The sequence below is a fragment of the Antrostomus carolinensis genome, unplaced genomic scaffold, assembly GCF_000700745.2.
Source record: "Antrostomus carolinensis isolate BGI_N321 unplaced genomic scaffold, ASM70074v2 scaffold525, whole genome shotgun sequence".
Taxonomy (NCBI): Eukaryota; Metazoa; Chordata; class Aves; order Caprimulgiformes; family Caprimulgidae; genus Antrostomus; species Antrostomus carolinensis.
In genome coordinates, this window is record NW_010318184.1 from 2,426 (window position 1) to 17,515 (window position 15,090).

Below are 15,090 nucleotides of genomic sequence, written 5' to 3' on the forward strand. Positions count from 1 at the left end.
AATGCAAACTGCAACTGCTTCTGATCAAATTGGGCACAGTGTTTGTAAATGAGCAGGGAAAAACAAAAATAAGTCCTGCAGGTCTACCATTACTGAAAAATAAGTGGAAAGCTTTAAATATTGCTTACTGGGTTGGAATTCTGGGATTTAATTTTTCTCTTAAGTTTCTCATTCTTCCTAGCTCATCCCTAGTGTTTATGCAGCACAATGCAAGCATAGTTATTAATTCAAGAGTCTGGATATAAAACACTTGCTGTAATTCAGTACTTCAAATAAGAACTGATTGTCATGACTCTAAATTGATTATCATATATGTTTAGTCTTAACAGGGGTTTTACTGAAATGCACTGTATGAGTGGCCACTCAAATTTTGTATCGTGTGTGTGCATCATACCTCCAAGTGACCTCTATCCCCGTGGGCTGATTGCAACTGGTGGCAATGATCACAATATTTGCATTTTCACAGTCGACAACACAGCTCCTCTTTACGTTCTTAAGGGTCATAAGAACACAGGTATGTACGAATTTTGTTTTAAGTTTGTTGCACAAAAGTTCTCATTTGTTAGAGAGGAAATTAAGTTGAAGTTAGAAAACTCAGTTTTTATTTCTTGGGTATTTAACATAGCAACTATTTAATTATGGCCTCTGTAAATAGGATTTTATAATCCCAGTTCATGCAGTGACAGTTCATTGGAAGGACTTCCAAGTTTACAGTGATGAATGCTTGAGTTTTTACTGTATATGTGAACACATGGCAGTTTACAGAATTATTCCCTTTTTGCCAAGAGTTACATTTTTAAGAAGCAGTTAATTTTGTTCTCCATGTATTAAGCTTTAAGCCAAAGCTGATAGAAGTAGAAAAAGTGAGCTTCCTAAATGAAACAACTTGCGCTGCCCATTTTGTTACCCAGGTGGAGATCTAATATTAATTGATGCTCTAAATATACAGTGAAGGCTAAAAGCTCACTGCAGAAATTTAAACTCTCTTTAGTCAGGTCAGTGCAACATGTGACATATTGAATCAACTTTGTGTACCTTTTCTGAAAGTATATAATAAAAGGTTCAGCATTTTTCACATTAGCATACTAAGTTTGTCTTTTTATGAGCTGACCCAGTATTCAGTAAACCTTTGAACAGTCTGATCATGTAATTATAGGGTGTCAAAAGTAAACATTTTGGGTCTTGGAGGTTTGGGGCTTATTTTAACTGTGTTAAAGAATGATAGTGGAGACCAGTTTGAAAATAACCTGGACTGCTAAGCACCACTTAAAATATTTTTGTATTACAAACCTCTTGGATTTTTCTGAGAAAGAAAGGAAATAGTGTCACTGGGTAAGGAGGCATGGGATAGCTTATGTACTTTATCAGAAACTGTGATGGATCAGTAGTTAAAACAGCATGTGACGTGCTCCCTCCAGAGGTGTGAAAAGGGATGAGGTGTTCTAGGCAAGTTAGAGATTCCCCTACAGAAAACTATTTGCAGCAATTTTTAGAGTAATGCAAAACATTAAAAAGTGGAAAATTACATTAATTGTAAAATCTGTTCTAAAGTGGGGGAAAATTAGGAAATGACAAGTGACAGGGGAATACTGTCCAGTTCCCACGGTGGAGTCACAGAAACAAGAAACATAAGGCTGTACTTTCCTTTATGGATGATCAGATGGACAGGGTACTCTCTTTTTATGTCTTAGCTCTTTTTGTAAACTTACTAGTATAACCTTATTAACCCAGTATGTCTTTGGTTTTATGCCTGTTTGTTAGTGGAGCATTTGCAGATTATCTTTTTGCTAAATCTTCAAATGTCACCACAATTTCTTGGTAGTAGTATTTTGCCTCCAAGAAGATGTGCTAAGTATTTTTTTGGTATGAAATCTTGCTTCTTGAGGATGTAAATTAATAAATGTTGATGAAACCTTGGCTTTGTCTGTAATCTTAAAATCTTTGCATTATTTCTCTGTCCTGACTAGTTATCTAACCTGCTTCTCAATTTACTCTAGTCTGAGGAATAGATCTGCTGCTAAGAGAAATTTTAAAATATGAATGGAAAAAAGATGTGAGATTTTGTAATCTAAGGGGAAGATATTTTTAAGCAGCTCCTTTCTAGACTGCAGTGCAACTGCAGTTTCACTTAATTCTTCCCCAAATGCCTCCACACCGAATATGCTACTAATACCAAGTAAAGCCCCTTAAATAAATCTCTTTAAATTGCCAGCGTAAGGTTGTTGGCCACGCGAGCAATTTGTCGGTGCTGATTTGAACGTTCATTCCAGTTTGCAGCCTTTCGTCCGGGAAATTTGGCACGTTATTAAGTGGATCATGGGATACAACAGCCAAGGTCTGGCTGAATGACAGATGTATGATGACATTACAGGTATGAAGTTCCTCTGCTTCAATATAAAATAGGTGCTCTGAATTTGATTGTGACAAGTCTAACTGTGTTGGGTTTTTTTTGCAGGGTCACACAGCTGCAATATGGGCAGTGAAGATACTGCCTGAACAGGGATTAATGTTGACTGGTTCAGCTGACAAAACTATTAAACTGTGGAAGGCAGGCAGATGTGAAAGAACGTTCACTGGTAAATGTTGCTGCAGTTGTATCCTTATTTTGGCTGGGGTAGAGCTAATTTTCCTCTTAATATCTAGAATAGTGCTATGTTTTGGATTTACTATGGGATTGGGAATGAGAAGGATGTTGAAAATATACTGATGTTTTTAGTTGTTGCTAAGGAATGAAGGACTTTTCAACTTCCCAGGCTTTGCTAGTGTGCAGGTAGGAGGAGGTGTAGCCAATGCAATATATCCCAACTGTCATCTGGATATGCCAGTGGCATATTCCATATCATATAACGTCATGTTCAGTACATAGATGAGGTTGGCCAGAAAGCTCTCTTTCTCCTGGGATTGCAGTTTCAGGATTTTCTCTCTTCTGGAGTTGCTAGCTGGGAATGTACTGGACAGTGGTCTGTGGGTTTTGAACAACTGCACTGTGCATCACTCATTTGTATATTCTATCATTACCATTATAATAATTATTATTATTTCTATTTTATTTTATTTCACTTATTAAATTGTTTTTTTTCCTCTATTATGAGTCTCCTTACCTTTGCTTCTCCTATTGTCACCCTGTTTTGCCTATTGACGTGGTTAGCCAAAAGGACCCAGACACCAACCTAATACAAGAAACAAACCTATTTTACTCTACTTTAAAGCAGGGGGGAAAAAAAAGGAATAATAAGTGAGGTACAGAGTTAAACAGGGTCATGTGCCTAGTCATTGCTATAGAGGGGAAAGCACAGTGATTAAGAAAGAGGCATCACCAATTGCCCAAATACTGATCATCATCCAGATCACGTACATCAGCTGGGGGGCCCTGTTACAGCAAAGGATTGGAAAGCCTTTCCCTGGCAATTGGGAAGTCCCACGCAGGGCATCCACTCGTGGGTGAGGTCTCCATCTTTGCTGTGGTAGAGTCCTGCTTTTATACCATGTAACAAACCAATTACGTAGACAGAAAGGCACGGTAACTTCTGGTGGGTAAGTTTCACTTCACAGGGGTGCATCCTGGGTTTGGCCGGGATCCAAGATATGTCCGAGAAGCTGCTATTTTGGTATTCTGCACCTGGCTTTGAATTGTAGGAGGAAAAGTCTCACAGTTTTATTTCATGCTGGTGTGATACAGGTTGGGAAAAGAATCTCATGGTTGCATTTCATGCTACTATGGTACAGGTTGGGAAGTTCACTCAAAAGTCAACTTTAATTTGAGGCTTATAATTTAAGCCTTTGTATATCACCCCCCTATTTCCTGGGGTAGCGGAGAGTGTGTGAGTGAGTGGCTGTGTGGTGTTTGGCTGCTAGCGGGGTTAAACCACCACAAGTTGGTAGTTTCATCAGGGTCATGTGCTCTTTTAAAAATGAAAAAAAACCTAGAACCCTGCAAAACCATAGGTAAATTGAAAGATTTTTAGGGAGGATTTTTAAAGTCTCTCTAGTTGTAGGCCCAGAAATCACATCACTTTTAAAGGAATTTTTCATATTTTTTTTTTTTAGAATAATGAACAATTAATTGTTTGATTAATTCATTTTGAAGTGACTTAAATAGAAATGGTTACTGCTGCTAAGGGAAGGAAAAGCTGCATTAAAAGTTTTTCTTTCTTTTCTCAAGGTCATGAAGATTGTGTGAGAGGTTTAGCTATTCTCAGTGAAATCGAATTCCTTTCCTGTGCTAATGATGCTAGTGTTCGAAGATGGCAGATCTCTGGCGAGTGTCTGCAGGTGTATTATGGACATACAAATTACATATACAGCATCTCTGTCTTCCCTCAGTGTAAAGGTAGGATTATTTTTGTGACTATCACTCAACATTCTTCCAAAATAAAATGACAAGATAGGCACTCTGTTGTTCTGTGGACCTGCCACAACTAAACAACTTGGGTAGCATTTGATTTACTTCTTTCCTTTAGCATAAATAATTAAAAAAATATATTGTGATTGACTCCAAATCACACCTCTGGCAGAGCTGCTTTGGCAGTAGGTGAGATGCAAGGTCCTGCATTAGGCCTATTTGTGAGGCTTCAGTGAAACTTGGGCAAAGTGATAAGCAAAACTATCTTCTAGGTTGCCACGTGTATTTCAGCACTGCTACAGAGTACTCCAATGGTAATGTTTGAGTTAATGTTAATTTAGATACTTCCACATAAAGTTTTCAAAGTAGATTTTAAATAGTTTAGGTTAAGAATTTTATGTGTAGGGCTTAATTGCATTTGTTTTCAGAGTTAGAGGTTTAGAGGTTCAGAACTAACTGTTGCAGACAGCTGCAGAGGAAATTCCAAGTCAGTGACCTCTGTGCGGTATATGGGACACTTGTGCATCAGTTCAGCGGGTGAAGTGCATGTATAGTAGTGGATGTATATGTCATAAATCTCTTGTGCCTTAAAATTCCTCATTGAGTTTATAGATTTCTGAGTGCTTATGCATGTTTCCTGAAAAAGCAGGCCTACCTTGCAAAAATCTGAATTTAAAACAGATGTGAAATTATGCAAGTATAGTGTAAGATAAAATGGTGTTGGTTACAAAATTGTTCAGAGTTCTTTTTTTAAACTCTTGAAAGGAGGAAGGAATCCTTTGTCTGTCTTGAGCATAATTTAATTCCCTGTCTGGCTGCTTAGTCCATAATTTATGCACTTTATATTTTTTGAGAAGACAACTTCCTTTTAGCTGTCTTTTTGCAACTGAGAGAAGTATTAAATTGTATAAAGGTTGTTTTACTGTTCTAATTTTTAGATAATCAGTTGCAGAACAGCATGTAGTATCACAGTACACAAAAAATTTACTTTAAAAGTTTTAATATTTTTTTTCAGATTTTGTAACTACTGGAGAGGATAGAACTCTTAGAATCTGGAAACAAGGGGAATGTGCTCAAACAATCAGACTCCCAGCTCAGTCTGTATGGTGCTGCTGTGTGTTAGACAATGGTGACATCGTAGTTGGTGCAAGGTATTCAGGTTTTACTCTCAGTGTATTTTTAGATCTGAATCTGCAAACCATGTCCTGGGCTGCATCAAAAGAAGCGTGACCTGCAGGTCAAGGGAGGGGATTCTGCCCCTCTGCTCTGGTTGAGACCCCACCTGGAGTCCTGTGTCCAGCTCTGGAGTCCTCAGCACAAGAAAGATGTGGACCTGTTGGAGTGGGTCCAGAGGAGGCCACAAAAATGATCAGAAGGATGGAACACCTCTCCTGTGAAGAAAGGCTGAGAGAGTTGGGGTTGTTCAGCCTGGAGAAGAGAACACTCTGGGGAGACGTTATTGTGACCTTTCAATATGGTGGGCGGGCGGCTTTAATAAAGGTGGAGACAAATTCTTGACAGAGCCTTTAGTGATAGGACAAGGCGTAATGGTTTTAAACTAAATGAGAAGCCCCATCTCTGGAAACATTCAAGGTCAGGTTGGATGGGGCTTTGAGCAACCTGGTCTAGTAGAAGGTGTCCCTGCTTTTTGCAGGGGGGTTGGATGAGATGACCTTGAAAGGTCCCTTCCAACCCAAACCATTCAGTGATTCTATGAAATAGCAAGCATCACTTTGGGTATCAGTTTCATCTGTATTTAAAAATGCAGCTACCAAAGTGTGTGTGGGCATTAAGTTTAAACATTTCTTATATTCCATCCAAAAAGTCATTCTTCTGTTACGTGTATCACAGAGGTAGAGTGGGTTCTTTGGGAATGTGGTAAACCATGAATAGACTGAGAATGGACTTACAAATACTGTGTAAAGAACCCTTTTGATAGGCATATCCTACCTTGATTTTAAAATTATATTGCAGATAGGGTTAGCTGCTTAAGTCCTTCTCTGGGTGTTTTTAGCACGACAGTGAATTCCTTTCATAAAAGTAATTGGGAGGAGTTGTTAAAAATAGTGGTGGCTTATCATGACATTAGAACGTATGTAATAATTTTGACATTATAAACAGTATTTCTGTTTGAATGTTTTTTCTCCATTTAGTGATGGAATTATCAGAGTGTTTACAGAGTCTTTGGAACGTACAGCAAGCGCTGAGGAAATTCAAGCTTTTGAAAATGAGCTTTCCCAAGCATGCATTGACCCTAAAACTGGTGATTTAGGAGATATTAATGCTGATGACCTTCCTGGAAGAGAACATCTTAACGATCCTGGTAAGTTACTGTACTTTTGTCATATTAGAGATGCCTCCAAATCCTGGTTCTGAGGTATTGAAACTTTCCCTAATTTCCAGAATTAAGGCTTTGATCACTTTCAATAGAGTTGCTGAAGAAAACAACTCAATTTTGCTGTACTGCCCTTTAATTGGTGCTTTTGGAGGCAAGACTCTACTTTAAATATTTTTTTTTTCTTTTTTTAGACTAAAATAGGTAAAAATATTTCTCTTATGAGGTAATTTAGGAAAAGGCGGCACTCGGGATGCTACAGTGTGTTCAAGATGTTTTGCATCTGTTACACCAGCTGTGCCAACCGTGTATGAAATAGTAACTTGCAAAAAGGCCATTGAATGTGGAATTTCTTTCCTGAAAGAAAAATAGATGCAAATTTTCAGCTTTAGCTTTTGGCTTGAAAAATAGTTTTTCTTGATTGACACAGTTTACACCCTCCAGTTACTCGAGAGATTACTAGGAACGCAGTGGAAGCAGTGGTTGTGAAGATTACTCTTAAATAAGACAAACACTTTCTCCCAAGACGAAGTAACCATTGTCTCTGATGAGCAAATGGCATAAATCTTACAATCATATGAAGCTTCCCATCTTGTCAGACCATGGGAGAATATCACCTTTCTTAACTATCATCTCCCTGGGAAAATGGCAGACTTTTAAAATACTTGATTTGAGGATTGCTTTTGCAACATAGTCTGGTGGCAGATACCATTACCGTAATTGTAAAATGCTGTTGTCCATATTTCTACTATTGTTGTGACATGCAGTATCTAGTTACTGCCTGTGCTGTGACTTTAAATGTTGGTGAACTGTCTTTTCTTCTTTAAATTTGAGCTGTATTTGAAGAGTTCTTTTTCTCTCCAAAAGTAAACGGTATTCTTGAATTTGCTCAGACTGTTACTAAACACTCCTGTCCACAGGAACAAGAGATGGACAGACACGGCTTATTAAAGATAATGGGAAAGTAGAAGCGTATCAGTGGAGTGTTAGTGAAGGAAGATGGATAAAGATTGGTGATGTTGTTGGTTCTTCTGGAGCCACACAACAAACATCTGGAAAGGTTTTATATGAAGGAAAGGTATGTGCAAACTTTAATTGGTTGTATTCATTCCTAAGTAAAATGCTTAATTTCCCATTACAAATACACTCCAGTCTTAGCTTAGATAAAATACAATTTAGAAAAATAGATATTTGTTGGTACTTTGTTGTCTCCTTTGATCTATTAAAACTCAGAGGTAGGACTATAAATAAGTACTATTTGATTTATTACTTTTGAAGCACATTTTGTAAAACAAGCAAGCCAACAGAGACACATTATTTTGGAGAAAGGTAAATTAGTAGAAAAATGATCAAGTTCTCTAGTATTTATTGCTAATACCTTGAAAAGTTAAGTTTTAACTTCCTTTCCAAAGGAATTGAACTGTATTATTTGTAATGGGAGGCTTACCTAAGATAGTAGGTACCAGGCTTTCTATACCCCTGTTCTATAGTAACTTTTGAACCTAAGGATGGATAATCTGAAAAATATGGCCTTTACTGAAATGACAGACTTTTATTTGTATTCGTACCACCACAGAAGAAATGCCTTTGAGATACTGATTTTATCTCTCACATGGTTTACAGAAACCTTAGGAATTTGTTGTTGTATTAGAAGTATGCTTTTAAGGCTGAAGTTTTTTGAGGAATCTGATTGCCTCAGCTTTGCAGGCAGCCAGAGCTGTCCATGAGAGTTACCTGATGCATCTGTTATTTTGTAATATATCTGTGCACACATTAGCATGATATCTTGTTCCATCCTGCTCTTCTTTAGAGAGAGAATTCTGGTAAACACAGAGTATGGTTTAAGTATGTTTTACTTGCTGCCTGTATAGAAGAGTATTATTGATACAATCTGCAAGCAGCAGCGTTAAGGCTTTTAGGCTTATTCCTGGGCCATTATTAGTCTTCATTTGATACATCTGCATGTAAAAAGTGCTGACAAACTTCAAATTTGTTTTTGTTTTTATTCTGCTTAAAGGAGTATGACTACGTTTTCACTATTGATGTAAATGAAAATGGGCCTTCCTACAAACTGCCATATAACATCACTGATGATCCTTGGCTGACTGCATACAACTTCCTGCAAAAGAATGATCTAAATCCTATGTTTCTGGATCAGGTGGCCATGTTTATTATGGACAACACTAAGGGGCAAACACTGTTGAGTACAAGTGCTCAATTTTCAGATCCTTTTACAGGTAAAAAATTTAAACTTAGCTGATGACATCAGTCACTCCTCCCAGTTTTGTGTCATCAGCAAACTTGCTGAGGGTGCACTCTGACAACCCATATTCCAGACTGTTAATGCAGTACTGACCCCTGGGTTGCACCACCAGCTACTGGCTTCCACTTAGTTGTTGTGCCACTGATCACCACACTCTAGGCCTGGCAGTTTTCAATCCACCTCACTGTCTGCTCAGGGAGACTTCAGTGTCATAGCTCCTGCACTTCTTCTACAACACTTTAATGTCCTCAAATGATTGAGAGCAAGGCCCAGAAAGATCACAGAATGGTGGGGGTTGGAAGAGACCTCTGGAGGTCATCCAGTACAAACCCCTGCCAAAGCAGGTACATCCAGAGCAGGTTGCCCAGGATAGCGTCCTGGTGGGTTTTGAGTATCTCCAGAGAAGGAGACCCCACAGCATCTCTGGGCAGCCTGTTCCAGTGCTCTGACACCCTCACAGTAAAGAACTTTTTTTCCTCATCTTCAGATGGAACTTCCTGTGTTCCAGTTTGTTCCTGCTGTCCCTTGTCCTGTTGCTGGGCACCACCGAAAAGTGTCTGGGCCCATCCTCTTGACACTCACCCTTTAGATGTTTTTAAGCATTGATAAGGTCCCCTCTCAGTCTTCTCTTCTCCAGGCTAAACAGGCCCAAGTCTCTCAGTCTGTCCTCATAAGAGAGATGCTCCAGTCCCTTAATCATCTTTGCATCCCTCTGCTGGACTCTCTCCCATAGCTCCTGGTCTTTCTTGAACTGGGGAGCCCAGCACTGGACACAGTACTCCAGATGTGGCCTCACAAGGGCACAGTAGAGAGGGACCTGCTAGCCACACTCTTCTTAATGCACCCCAGGATGTCATTGGCCTTCTTGGCCACAAGGGCACATTGTTGTCCACCAGTACTGGTGCACGGGGTTATTCCTCCCTTGGTGCAGGACTCTGCACTTGCCTTTCTTGAACTTCATCAGGTCTGACAAGAAAACTTGACAAATTCTGAAGTATTTGTCAGAACAAATCTTCAGCAAAATTTTAATCAAGCCAGTTGTATTTTTCAGTCTATTCTTTTTTTCCAGTGGAAGAAAATTCCACTTTTCATATCACTCTTAAGAGGTGGCCAGGTGCTGTTGAGGCAGTTAATAAAATACAAAAATTTAGCTAGAGAATGAACTGAAACTGAGTGAAATACATAAATGACCCTTTATCAGGGAGGAAATGGAACTAGAACAAGCTAATTACTCACAAGCTTGAACTATGTTAATCTATTACATTCTGCTTATCACATTTACAAAATAAACTACTCTTATTTCAACTAGTTTCACAAAGATGAAGTGAGGAATGTCATTTTAAAAGCTAAATCTTTTTCTTGCAGTGAACTAGAAATCAGAATATGGGCCATTAATCAGGTTCTGATGTAACTCACAGAGCTGCAGTCTTCTGAACTTAGACATATAGTTTTAATTTGGCTGTGTCCAAATGTGTAATGTGTTTGCCCCAGAAAACAAATTTCTGACCCTCAAATAATTCAGAAAAATTTGTTTAGCATCAGGGGACTTTGTGGATAGGATCAGATTTCTCATAATGCTACAATAAACATTAAGACAGATACGATATTTGGCTTTATTTTTGAGCTGTTTCTGTCTGAAAAGTATTGATATTTTAACAGTGTCAAGCTGTGTATAGTAGTCATTCTTCTTCTCACTGTTTCACTAGGTGCTGGACGTTATGTTCCAGGCTCTTCATCTGGATCAAGTACAATACCTGCAGCAGATCCATTTACAGGTACTGTAAAACTCATAATCTTTCTTGCTAGCTTCTAAGACATGTATTTTATTGTGTTCAGTTGCATTCAGTGTTTGGCTTGAGACCACTGTTTCTTGCAGTTCTCTCATTGGGGCAGTAGTGTGGGACAGACTGCGAAGGTGGACCCTGCCACTGTCAAAGCATGTCCAGATCTGTTCACTAGAGGTCAGCCCTCTGCTGTCTGCTGTGCCTCCTGTCACTGTCCTCTACACCACAGGACTGAGCTTTAAACCTCATGCTTAAGGTCTTAAACCTTACATTTTGTCAAACTCTCATATGCCCAGCCAACACAGGAATGGCTATATTAATGGAACTAGTGTTCTGTTTTTCCTTACTATTCCTAGGTTCTTATTACATGACCTTTATTGTTACCTTCTATCCTAAATTTTAGATTCTAACCCTCCCTGGCATAGCTTGTTTAAAGTTTTCCTCACTAGTTTAGCAAGCCTGTTTGCAAAGACATTCCAGCCCTGCTTTGTCAGACTTACCCTGCCCCTGATCAGTAGCTCTTGCTCCTCAAAGAGGGTCCTGTAGTCATTGATGCCAAAGTCTTGCCTGCAAAACCAGCTGTGCAGACAGTTGCTGACCCACTGATGAGTCTGTTTCTACTCAAGTGTTTTTGCTTTGCTGGCAGCATCAAAGAATCACCACGTGGGCCCTTTGTGTTTGCCCCTAGAGCTCTCTAATCAGTCTTGATACTCTCCAGGATTTCCCTGGCAATATCATTGAAGCCCATGTGGTAGAGTAGCAGGATAACAGCCTGAAGGCCAGGCAAGCCTTGGCAGTCTCTTAGCAGCATCCTGGTCCCCAGTAGACATAAACCTCCCAAGATACCAGGTCATCTCAGTAGATGGGTGCTTCCATACCCTGCAGGAGGAAGCCTTTCATCACTGCTGCTTTCCTTTCCCAGTTTTTGCAGACACAAGGTGCAGTCTCAGCTGGCTCTGATGTGTCTCCTGTGGAGTGTTTGTCCTCAGCAATGCCAGCACAGGGCGCTGTGCTTGTTCTGCAGTTGCAGATCCACAGAGGGAGCAGAAGTCTTTGCACTGTTGCCAAAAGCCTCAGCCTTTAGCCTTCCACATCTTGACTTTCTCCATTCCTATTCTACTGTGGTCTCCAGCTGTGTCTCCTCCCTTGTTTTGTGTGGCTCAGGCTATGGTCTCTGCAGATGCACAGACCTTGCAGTTCCATCACCTGAGGCCTCAGTGCCACAAACGGAGTCCACCTCCCATGGGACAGGCCACTGCTGGCCCCAGGCACAGAGGGAGGCTTGGCCTGGGCAGCGGTGCCCTCCCCCTGGAGCCTGTCCCGGAGAAGGTGCCTGCGGTGCTGAGGGCCTTTGCACCAGTGGGGGCCAGGGACTGTGCCAGGATATCTCCCAGCTGTGGGTCACTTCGCTTGCGACTGCGTCATCACCACCATCGGCACCACCCTCACACATACGCGTAGATTTAATCCTTAAATTTCTAAAAGTGTTGGAGACTTCTTTTTAGTTCCTCTAGTGCAAAATAACACCTTTAACAGTTATGTTTGAAAACCAGTACGTAAATGCAGGTATACATTACCTCTTTACCAGTGGTGCTTAAAAAGCCTAACTTCTCCATTCAGGTGCAGGTCGCTATGTTCCTGGTTCAGCGTCAAATGCAGCAGCTCCAGTGGGTGCGGTTGATCCATATACAGGTAAGAGATAATGCCTGACAATGAAAAGCATCCCTGATTATTTTGCTTTGGTTTTTCCAATGACATGGATTCTACATTTATGATGCAAATTTATACTTAATTAAAAATAATGAGCAGACTGAAGCCGCTTACACTCTGGAAATTATTCAGAAAATAGGGATAATGGAGCCTTCCTTTACATGCAGTAATCATACACAGAGCTTTAAAATGTATGATATTAATCTTTTTGAGATAATTTTTGGTTTCCTACTAGTTATGTTGTTGATCAGACATTGATTTATGTAGTTACTGGAAATTATACAATATGAGCTGCAGATTCACCTGTGATTCTGAGAAATCAATATAGGTTATGATTAAAGCTTTTTATTACTCTTTATAAAGAGATTTCAGGCTACTATTGCATGTGACATAATTTGGGCATATCTGCAAATCTTCCAATGTGTAAAAACTTTGCCTATTCATTATTAAAATAATCAAAAGCTAAGATTTAAGGAGCAGGAGGGATCTTTGTTCTGAAATGACTCTTGCAGTTTTCATGTCTTAACTGCAATACCCATTCCTATGAATGACTGTGTATTTAGTGCATGTAATTTAGAAAACACTGTTAATAATTTACACTTGTATGGTAAATTTTTACATCGAGGGAGAACAGTTTGTGAAGGTATTGCTTTAAGCTTTAACACTCACAGAATCACAGAATCACAGAATGTTGGGGATTGGAAGGGACCTCAAAAGATCATCTAGTCCAATCCCCCTGCCAGAGCAGGAACCTAAACGAGATTACACAGGAAGGCGTCCAGGCAGGTTTTGAATGTCTCCAGAGAAGGAGACTCCACAACCTCCCTGGGCAGCCTGTTCCAGGGCTCTGTCCCCCTCACAGTAAAGAAGTTTCTTCTCAAGTTTAAGTGGAGCTTCCTGTGTTCCAGCTCACACCCATTGCTCCTTGTCCTACCATTGGGCATCACTGAGAAGAGCCTGGCTCCATCTGCATGACATTTGCCCTTAACATAGTTGTAAACATTAATGAGGTCTCCCCTCAGTCTCCTCTTTTCCAAGCTAAAGAGACCCAGCTCCCTCAGCCTTCCTAAACTCGAATGTAAAAATAATGGAAGGAGTGACAGCTGTTTGCATATGCATTCCATTTTTTTTTAAAGATATCTTTCTAAGTAATGTCCAGCACGAAAGACTTACTGGTAGGATACTGTTCTGTCAGACAGTTGGTACACTGTTGAACTTATTGTATTTCCTTTCTATAGGAATGGGCGCCTACCAATCAGCTGCAGCTAAAGATGAAAATATTTATTTTCCAAAGAAGGATGCCGTCACCTTTGATCAGGCCAATCCTACACAAATACTGGGTCAGTGTTTTAATTTCAGGAAAGGTTTTATTTTTCATCTGTTTGAAGTAACTTTACTTTGATGTTTCCAAAAAGCTGAGTGATTTCCCTACTGTTTCTTCGTTTTGACGTTTTAAAACTACATTCATCATTTTAATGGTGCATGTATTTGAAGGCCTAAAAGTATGAGTAAATTTCATAAGAACTCTGTAATACAGGAGATCAGATTTTTATTCCCCTCTGCTTATGTCCACTGTTGTTCAGGGTCTTTTTTATCAAGCTGGTACATTGGTATACTGTACTTTTTTTTTTTGCTGAGCTGCTGAGTATGCAGGTCATGTGCAATCCCTTTTTGATTTTGCTCATGAAAGTTTTAGTTCACCAGATAGCCATAGAGTGGAATCCATGAAGTTCTAAAGTAAGGCATTCTGCAGTTTCTCAGGTTGCAATGGTCACTTCTATATTTAAGCAGAACACGCTGCGTAACAGAAAAAAAACTCAACAGTGTACAATACTTAGCAATTATATACATTTTTGGTCAATATTATTCTTGGCTTGCATTTCCCTTTCTTTTCCCACATTTCATTCCTACTCTGCTATCTCTTCTTCTACATTTACTGTAAATGTTCCACAGAATTTCTACCCTATTTGTGGCTGACTTACTTGAGTATGTTTCTGTAGAGCGCCTTAGTACACTTACGATTTTTGTAAAACTTACTCATAGTGTACCTGCCTTGAAGATCTCCAAATTAAAATTTACTCACTTCCTTCCCTCCCCTGAAAATGTTGTAGCTGTCTAGATAGTCTGATGAGAAAACTTAAAACAAGAGATTCTGCTTTTTAGAAAATGTATACTTTCACCTTTATCCAGATTCTTGAAGAGGGCAAGCTGGTGGCCCTATAGAATCATAGAATGGTTTGGGTTGGAAGGGACCTTTAAAGCTAGTCCAGCCCCCCTGCCATGGGCAGGGACATCTTTCACTAAGTCAGCTTGCTGAAAGCCCCATCCAGCATGACTTCAAATGCTTCCAGGGACAGGGCATCCACAACTTCGCTGGACAACCTGTTAATGTGTCTCTCTTCGTTTAAAGCCGTTGCCCTTTGTATTGTCACTACAGGCCCTGATAAAAAGTCTGTCCCTGTCTTTCTTGTAAGCGCCCTTTATATATCGAAAGGCCGCAATAAGATCTTCCCAGAGGGTTCTCTTCTCCAGGCTGAACAACCCCAACTCTCTCAGCCAGTCCTCACAGGAGAGGTGTTCCATCCCTCTGATAATTTTTGTGGCCCTCCTCTGGACCTGCTCCAGCAGGTCCATGTCTTTCCTGTGCTGAGGACTC

At 39.9% G+C, this 15,090-nt stretch overlaps 1 protein-coding gene across 1 annotated transcript; it reads left to right on the forward strand.

The window, feature by feature from the left end:
* Positions 1–327: 327 nt before the first annotated feature.
* On the forward strand, positions 328–13,774 carry PLAA (phospholipase A2 activating protein; the record flags this gene model as incomplete). Its single annotated transcript, XM_010168787.2, has 11 exons — positions 328–514; positions 2,271–2,371; positions 2,456–2,576; positions 4,163–4,330; positions 5,358–5,493; positions 6,496–6,665; positions 7,598–7,755; positions 8,695–8,914; positions 10,647–10,715; positions 12,345–12,416; positions 13,673–13,774. Coding segments are annotated over exons 1-11 (1,489 nt in total), but the record flags the coding sequence as incomplete, so codon positions are not given.
* Between the last annotated feature and the right edge of the window lie 1,316 nt (positions 13,775–15,090).